The following is an 8,946-nucleotide window of genomic DNA, read 5'->3' on the forward strand; positions in this document are numbered from 1 at the left end:
AAACCCTGGGTTCCATGCGCAGCACCTCATGGAATGGCCATAATCCCCACAAGAGGATTAGAAATTTCAGGTCATCCTTGGGCCAGCCTGGGCTCCATGAGACCCTGTAGAAAATTAAAAACAGACAACGCCCCTGCTGAGTATGATGCTTTTAATCCCAGTCCTCAGAGAGACAGAAGCAGGAAGACCCCCTGTGAGTTCAAGGTCAGCCTGGGCCATTTATTCCAGGCCAGCCACCGTCCCATAATGAGACTTTCCCAACAAAGCAAATGGGGGTGCCGGGGATGTTGGCGGAGGTTAAGAATACTTGTTCTTGAAGAGGACCCACGGAGCATCTCCATGGCAATCAATGGGATGGGCTGGGAGGAAGCAACCTTCTACCGAGCAGCCTCAGCCTTCAGTGGCTGGCTGTCAGCTAACGGCTTCCTAAGTGTCTCTAATGACAGTAGCTACATTAAGCATAATTTCAGGAAATGGCAAACCAGCTTACATTGTCCCAAATCAGGGTTATTTTCTAGAGTACAGTCATCTCTCCGATCATAATAATGTATATCAAAAATAGAACAAAGAGCATTCATCATGTCATTTTCTAAATATTACGCACAATCTAGCATCAAGTGGTGGCTTTAAATTCCTGCGTAAGCAACGAGCAGCATACTTAAGGGCTCCAAAAGCCTTTATAAATAAACTGGGCTTCGTCCACTGGGCAGATGTTCTAAACTGGGCCACTGAAGTATTTCTGAAATATTTACTCAGGTAGGGTAAAGACTTGGTTATAAGTCAAGTGCAAATGTATAATAAATATATGCTTCTATTTAAAAATGGTTTCTTTGGAGCTGGAGAGCTGGCTCAGAGGTTAAGGGCACTTGTTCTCTTGCAGAGGACTCGGGATTTAGTTCCCAGCGTCCACAATGACTCACAACCATCTGTAACTTCAGTTCCAGGAGATCCTAAACCTTCCTCTGACCTCCCCAGGCCGGGGCCACACACACTGTGCTCATACACACATGCAGGCCAATCACTCACATACGGCTGGAAGTAGCGCTTTGACTGCAATTCCAGGATCCAAGTGCCTGAGGCAGGAGGATTGTGAGTTTGAAGCTGGTTTAGGCTTACATAATAAGACGCTGTCTTTAAAACAAGAAAGCAGCCAGATGTGGTTCTGTGTACCTGTAATCCCAGCACCTGGGAGACAGAGGCAGGCGCATCTCTCTGAGTTCAAGGACACCCTGCCAGGGTTACAGTGAGGACTTGTCTCAAACAAACAAACAGCAAAACCAAGTATCAGGGGTGGGGAGATAGCTGCAGGGTAAAGCTCCAGCCTACCATGCACTGTGCCTGTTTGTCCCCCAAGCACTAAACTATATATTCTGTCAAAAGAAAAGCAGGCCGAGCAGACTAAAGAAGCCGGGACTCAAGTACAGAAGGGACTGAGTCTCCCGTAAGATTCAAGCTTCTGCTGTTACTTTTCTGTTGTCTCCCAAATGTTCTGTGAATCTTTCCTTCATAATGAAATATAAAATATATGTGAAATTGAATTATTCTTTGAAAGGACTCAAGACTGAAGACAGTGGCTACTAGAATATCATCAACATTCTCTCACATTGCAAACCTAATCTTTCCATGGCAGATCAGACTGTAAAGCAGACCATTAACTTAGTGAAGGCAGCCTCTCTGTTGGCAATGAACCAACCACCAGGACAGTCACCACCAAGCCTTTGCCACAATCACGAGAAGGAAAATACGGGCAGCCTAACCTGATTCTTGACTAAGGGCAACCACTTGACTATATTGGCTTTGTAAGGCCCAATGCTTGAGCATAGTCCTGTGATGAGCTGCCTTTTGGGTAGTATGTAGTAAGGCGGGGCAGGGTATAGATTTTCCTTGAGAATGAATGGAAGATGGATTCAGAAGAGAAAGCATGGAAATGACTCAGATTCCAACATCAACAAAAACCAAAGAAGCTAAGTTGTAAATGTAGACCTTGGATGAAGCTTACAGCTTTTCTACTATCCCTGTGATGGAATAACTCCTGTGTGCGGAATGCTGTATTACATGGCCCCCGTGGACAGAAAAACAGCACCACCTTCCATAACATCTCCCAAGCACCTGAGTTCATAAGGCAGAAAGAAGAGCAATACATGTCCCTGCACCAAAGCCCAAACCTCAAAGACTACCTCTCAAAGAACAGAGCTCAACACCTCACTACTACCAAACTTCCCGGGTCATCTTCCCCACCCTCCTAGACAGGAAGTAGAGCTCCTTGGAAGATGTTATAAGCAGGTCAGCATCAGGAGGTTTCCTAATACATACGGTTCCATTTCCTGAGAGAAGAGCCAGGAAAGCCCTGGGCTGAGATAAATGTGATGGCGAGTGGGAATAATGGGGGCTATGATTGGATAAGCTTTATAAACCAATCTTTTGGCTACCTTTCTAGCTTGCTCTCCCATTCCAGATTTCTGGGAGGCCTGTAAACAGTGCCACCTCTTGGCAACCTGATTCCTCTCAGGCCAAGATCATGAGTGGGAATGCCCTAGCATGAAACTCCACAAAGGGTTTGGGTCCTCTTGGAAAGTGGAAGAAAACAGTATCAAGAGACAGGCTATTAAGAATACTGCAGGGTCTACCACTAATGATGATTAGTGTCAAAGGAATTAAACCAAAACAGAAACTCCTTAAGAACATGTATGTTGTAGCTTGGTGGTGGTTATCACACACCTTTGTTTTTTTTGTTTTTTGTTTTCCGAGACAGGGTTTCTCTGTATAGCCCTGGCTGTCCTGGAACTCACTNTGTAGACCAGGCTGGCCTCGAACTCAGAAATCCACCTGCCTCTGCCTCCCAAGTGCTGGGATTAAAAGCGTGCGCCACCACGCCCGGCTATCACACACCTTTAATCTCAGCACTTGGGGAGCAGAGGCAGGCAGACCGCTGAGTTCAATGACAGACTGGTTGGCAGCATGAGTCCCAGGCAGGCCCTCTATGGCTGTACAGAAAACCCTGCCTTGAGGGAAAGAAGTGTGTACCTTGGTTTCATCTCACAGGAAAGGATAGGAGCCAGAACTCAGTAATCATGACAAAGCATACTCCATGTACTAGAGGATGCAGACAGCACTAGGGTCCTCTGCTTCTGGGCTGACAGGTCCAGTGATCTTGGAACACTGCAAAGGGCGAGTGGGAATTACAGTGCACAGGTAGAGCTACCAAAAAAGAGTGAGGGAAGGTGGGTGTGCCGGTCAGTTTTGTGTCTATTTGACATAGCTTGAGTTATCAGAAGGACGGCCTGCACTCAGGAGGGCATTTTCTCAATTACTGACTGATGTGGGAGATGGTCCTGGGAGGTAGAAGAGAACTAGCCTTTCGAGCAAGCATGAGAGCCGCATTCCTCTACGTTCTCTGCTTTGGTTCCTTTGATGACTGCTGAAGCCAGGAAGGGCTCAGTAGCTCTGCTGAGTCAATGGACAGAGATGTTGACAGAGGCTTATGAACAAGGGCAGCGCAAGATGCAGCTCTGAGAGCTGTCAGCATGGTCTCCATCTGCCTGGTCCGGGGCCCTGGCCCTCTACCCTGTGATCTAGCAATCAGCCATGGAGTATCCTCTGCGCCTTCCACCTCCTACTGCCACTTCTGATTTAGGGAGTCCTCCTGACACAGGTGAAGGCTACAGGCTAGACAGACTACTGGGAATTGGATAGGAAGGGGCCAAGCCACTCATCAGGGCTGATGCATGGTCATGCACATTTATTCTATGCCTGGTTAGAGCAGATCTTACACACGCAGACCACGGTCATCACTCTGCTCTCACTGCCACATTGGACAGAAAGCAGAGCACCACTTAAGGCCTTCTCAGAGGTAGCGACGTCACATTTCCACTCCTAGATGTTGACAATGTCTCTAAAGGACATTAGTTTCCAAAATCCTAGGCATCTATCTCTCTTAGAAATGAGTCCTGCTTCCAATGAGTCATTCTCTGTCCAGGTTCAGCAAGTCTCACACCTGGAGTTGGTGTTAAACATCGTGGGAGCTAGAAAGGGGCCCTGGACCGCAGCACAGAACAGCTCCATTCCCCAGAAGGATTCAGGACCGCCGCCGATCCTTTCTGCGGAGTTTGTGTCCCGCCTGGGATCCCCGCTGGGTGGCTTTCACCAGACCTTTAAACTGCCCCTGGAGCTTCACCTTCTTCCTGTGGGAAGACAAGAACAAAAGGGCTGTGTCTCACTGAGAACAGGCAGTTCTCTCTCCGTATAGTGTTGCTACATGGAGGTGCAGGACTGTGAGCCCAGCTTGTGGAAGGCTGAGGATGGCAAGTTCAATGACAGATCTGAGATCCTGCATAGGAAACCTGGTCTCAGAAACAATCAAATGATGGGCACCTGGCTTAGCCAGGGTGAAATAGACCCTGTATGTCTTGACCTGGTCACTGTACACATCCCCTTAAGAGAGGCCCCCTCCATCTTTCCTCTAATGAACTCAGAAAAGGTTAGGGCTGCTCTATGCAACCATCCCTCCTTCTAAAGGCCCATCTGCAGACACCTCCCTGTAACTTCCATTTGGAACTCACCATCCTAGGAGCATAACATTTGCAAGCACCCCTGAACACCTTATATGCTCCCCATACCTATACCAAAAAGCCCCATCCAATGATCAAAATGAAATAAACTCTCAACAAGAAGAAGATAGGAAAAGCAAATGAAAGCTATTACAGATAGTGACTATGGGAGCTGGAGAGATGGCTCAGAGGTTAAGAGCACTGGCTGCTCTTCCAGAGGACCTGAGTCCAATTCCCAGCAACCACATGGTGGCTCACAACCATCTGTAATGGGATCTGATGCCCTCTTCTGGTGTGTCTGAAGACAGCTACAGTGTAGGCTTTTACAGAGGACCTAAGTTCAAGTCCAACGTCTCAATTTAGTGGTTCACAACTCCCTCTAACTCCAGCTCCAGGATATCTGATGCCCTCTTCTGGCTTCCCAGGAAATCGCATGCATGTGCAGCACATAAGTGCATACACACACACACATATTAAAAATAAATCTTTTTATTTTTTTTTCTTATGACAGGGTTCTCAGTGTGTAGTTTTGGCTGTCCTAAAAATAGCTTTGTAGACCACGCCCAGTCTGGCCTCAAAGTTACAGAGATATGCCTGTCTATGCTTCCCTTTAATCCCTAGTGGTGGGATTAAAGGTGTGCAACACCACAGCCTGGCCAATCCTCCTTCTCCTTCCTCCCTCTTCTTTCTCCCGCTCCCCTCTCCTCCCCTCTCCCCTTTTCCCTCTCCATCTCCCCCTCCCCCTCTCTTTCTTCAAGACAGGGTTTTCCTGTGTAGTCCTAGTTGTCCTGGAACTTGCTTTGTACACCAGGCTGGTCTTGAACTCACAGATATAAATCTGTTTTTGCCTCTCAAGTGCTGGGATTAAAGGTGTGCACCACAACCCCTGGCAAAGAAATCTTACAGAAAAAAAAAAGTTCAAAGGCAGCCTTGGCTAAATAGTGAGACTGAGGCCAATAAGAGCTACATGGGCATGGGGCAGTCTCTCTCTCTGGTTTTTCTTTTTTTTTTTTGTTTGTTTTTTTGTTTTTCGAGACAGGGTTTCTCCGTATAGTCCTGGCTGTCCTGGAACTCACTCTGCAGACCAGGCTGGCCTCGAAATCAGAAATCCACCTGCCTCTGCCTCCCGAGTGCTGGGATTAAAGGTGTGCGCCACCACGCCCGGCTAGTCTTTCTCTTTCTGTCACATACACAGCAATTCAAATCAACAATACCATACAGGTTAAAAAATAAAAATAAAAGCAGAGCCTGGTAGTGGTGATACACAGCAACACAGGAGAGGTAGAAGCAGATGGCTCTCTAGGTTTGAGGCAGTCTGGTCCACAAAGCACCTTCTAGGACAGTCAGTGCTAGAGGGGCGGGGAGGCAGGGCGGGGATGGGGACAGAGGCACACCCTTTACTCCAAAAATCCAATAAATAAATAAATAAAAATAAGATAAAATAAAAATAAGTGGGCTGGCACGATGGCTCAGCAGGTAAATGCACTGTGGCCACACTTGATAACCTGAGCTTAATCCTTGGAAGATTTAATCCCTGGGAGGAGAGAATTGACTCATAAATGTCTCACATACATACATACATACATTCTCAAAATAAATGAATATAAAAATAAAGTAAAATAAAAACAGGGCTGGGTGGTATTTGGCCCATACAGTGCTGACTGTACGAGATGGGCCCCTCAGTTTCCGTATAAACAGCCAGGCGTAGCGACATGCACCCACAACCTCAGGGGATGCTGGAGACCTGACCTTTGCCAGGTTAGACAATTGGGAAGAACTATCTCAACAAGAAAACATGAAGACCAATCAAGACAACTGATGGTTGACTTTTAGACTTCACATTCATACACACAGAGGCACAGACACCTGGGAGGAGCCTGCATGCCGTCATACCTGCGGTTGAGCTTGGATCTGTTGAGTGGAACGTACGCATAGGGATCCAGGCGGCCCTTCTTCTTTACATCGCCTTTTGCCTTCTGCTCATCCAGAGAAACAGCAAAGGCAAAGACAAACAAAAGGCAGAGCCTGAGAGTGAGCCAGGGTGTGGAGTTCCTTCCCTACCCCCGACCTCAGCTAGCCTTACAGTTTATTTTCTATGGTTCTGAAAGGCCATTTGCCAAGGCCTCCAACTTCAAATGCCATGACTGAAGTCTGGCCTAGGATGGTGCTGGGCACAGACCCTCCTTGCCCTTCATGATCCCCCTGCCTGAAGCTCTCACCTTGGCCTTGTATTCAGCTCCAGGTGCAGCTTTCTTAGCCACAGGGCGATGGATGCCAGAGCCTCCAGCTAAAGAGAAGCACAGAGATCATGAGTCAGGCAGAGCCAGGGAGGGTCCCTCGGGGAGGCAAGAGGCACCCCTCAAAGGGCCTCTCAGAAGATGATGGACAAAAGACTAGGAACTTGGTTCCATACCCTGGCAGGCAATGACCAAAGTCCTCCTTTAAAGAGACACTGCCCAGGACTTCTGGGAACTCATATACTTGGCACTGGCACAAAGGACCCACATTCTCCAAAGTTACACTCCTAACCGCTGCCTGTGGACAGGGCATCTCCCATGCCCACCCTGTTCTCCTTCTGGCACAGAGGCAGCTATTTACTCCACCACGGAGGTGGGAACTGGCCCTTACTGAGGCAAGAAAACTTGCCCAGGGTCAGCTGGTCACTTCTGGCCTGGTCTTCAAAAGTCATAGATGGAATCCTGCAACGACAACTCAGAAAGCCTCTCTGATAAGAAACTGCGACTCTCTGGGAAGCAGTGTGAGGGAACAAAATCAGGAAGCTACATAACAGCTGGGCAAGGCATCCTGAGCCCAGGCTTCTTGACTCATGGATTATACGGATCTTTACCCACAATTCTATCTTAGTGCAGGAGGGAGCCAGGCTCTGGATACAGAGGCTAAGTCGAGCCAGTTAGTTCCTACAGCAGGGTCAGGATGACATGGGGTCCAGAGAACAAACTGCTACCAGATCAGAGACTGCCTTTGTAGCTCTGGACCTCCAGATGCACCGTGAGCAGAACCGGGGCAGACCCTGTAGTACCCCTCAGGAGGAAGGAAGCAGAGGAGCCAATGTGGCAAGGAACCCTCTGAACAGGGTCTAATTTTCAAAAGAGGCTAACATTTCACAAGGGCTATTTAGGAGACTCACAGAAGGACCGCTGGGTAGGAAGGAGCTGAACTAAGGGGCTTGTCAAAAGGGCTAGATCTACCATGGGCAAACCTAACTCTTAGGTTCTTTCTCTGAGCTAGTATCTCCTTGTCCCTCAGTCTAGTCCTAATTCAGGTTGACAACAGATTGGTCAGCCAATCTGTGGAGTTGTCAACTGAGTCCAACTTCATGGTTCTGCCTTCCTCTGTCTTTCCCCAGCCTGATGCAGAGGCGGACTCGTGTCCGAGGGAAGAAAGGATAGCTTACCTTGGTACCGAGGGGGGATTTCCAGCTCGTCCTCATCGTCCTCCCTCTGCCGCTTAAGCTTCCTTTTCTATAGAAAGATGCAACAGGCAGGGGGCAGTGAGCAAAGGGCCAGGACTACACCTCTAATGAGGGCGGGAGGGAGCAGGGGTGGGAGCAGAAGCAGCCACTGGCCTTGGTGACAAAGGCCCTCTGCCAAGCTCTCAGCCCCAATAGCACACAAGTGCAAGCCCACAAAGGGAGAGTGATGATCTCATATTACACAGCTGGGGCGGGGACAGGGCTTTCCCCTGCATTCTCACAACTAGATTTCCCTCTTCACAACCCTAATGCTGTTGAAGGAAGATGGAGACCTGACATCAGCCAGGTTCCACCTCTTTCCCTCATCAGTACCTGGGCAGGTGGAAGACCCTGGGCCAAGCTATTCATTACAGTCCCTCAATGGACAGTAGGTTCACAGAAGTTATAAGTCAATGAAGGACAAGTATGATACAGCCTGATACCAATATTAGAAATGCACGGGAAGAGAAGAAGACCTGTCACAGGGCAGCCCACAGGGATATATGGGCTCAGGCACTAGCAATCAAGCAAAGACACTACATAATGGATAGGTTATCCAGGGGTGACCTAGCTCCCAAGGCTGGCTCCTATCCCGCGGTCTGTGACACTGGTCCGGAAGCCTTCCAAGTCCATAGACGAGGTGAGAGGGCTAGGGGTGCCAGGCCAAGGGATCACACTGAACATGTGTGCAGTAATATGGATGCCAGGTCCGCTGGCTATTTATAGCAAGAACTGTGGAGCTCTGGTAAGTGTGGTTTCCCTTCCCCCACCTGCTTGAACCTGCTTGCTCAAGGGTGGAGCTTCCTGCTCATTCGTCCTGCCACGCCCACTGCTGGACCCTGCCTCTTTGCTGCTTGGAGGCACACACGTGTTCGTCCTGCTACTGGACCCCGAGATTGTTTGGCGGGAAATCGGGTTCCCTCCCCC

General features: G+C 48.8%; 1 protein-coding gene across 1 annotated transcript in view; it reads right to left on the reverse strand.

Annotated features, from left to right (window-relative positions):
- Positions 1 to 3,724: 3,724 nt before the first annotated feature.
- Rrp12 (ribosomal RNA processing 12 homolog) overlaps positions 3,725 to 8,946 on the reverse strand; it is a 36,046-nt gene continuing 30,824 nt past the window's right edge. The window contains exons 31-34 of the mRNA XM_021152097.2: positions 7,963 to 8,029; positions 6,767 to 6,834; positions 6,441 to 6,523; positions 3,725 to 4,181 (exon numbers count right to left, since the gene is read on the reverse strand). Of these exons, the coding sequence (XP_021007756.1) occupies positions 4,076 to 4,181; positions 6,441 to 6,523; positions 6,767 to 6,834; positions 7,963 to 8,029 (324 nt within the window). The 3' untranslated portion in view covers positions 3,725 to 4,075. The remainder of the gene's footprint in view (positions 4,182 to 6,440; positions 6,524 to 6,766; positions 6,835 to 7,962; positions 8,030 to 8,946) is intronic.

This window comes from Mus caroli, chromosome 19, assembly GCF_900094665.2.
Source record: "Mus caroli chromosome 19, CAROLI_EIJ_v1.1, whole genome shotgun sequence".
Lineage (NCBI taxonomy): Eukaryota > Metazoa > Chordata > Mammalia > Rodentia > Muridae > Mus > Mus caroli.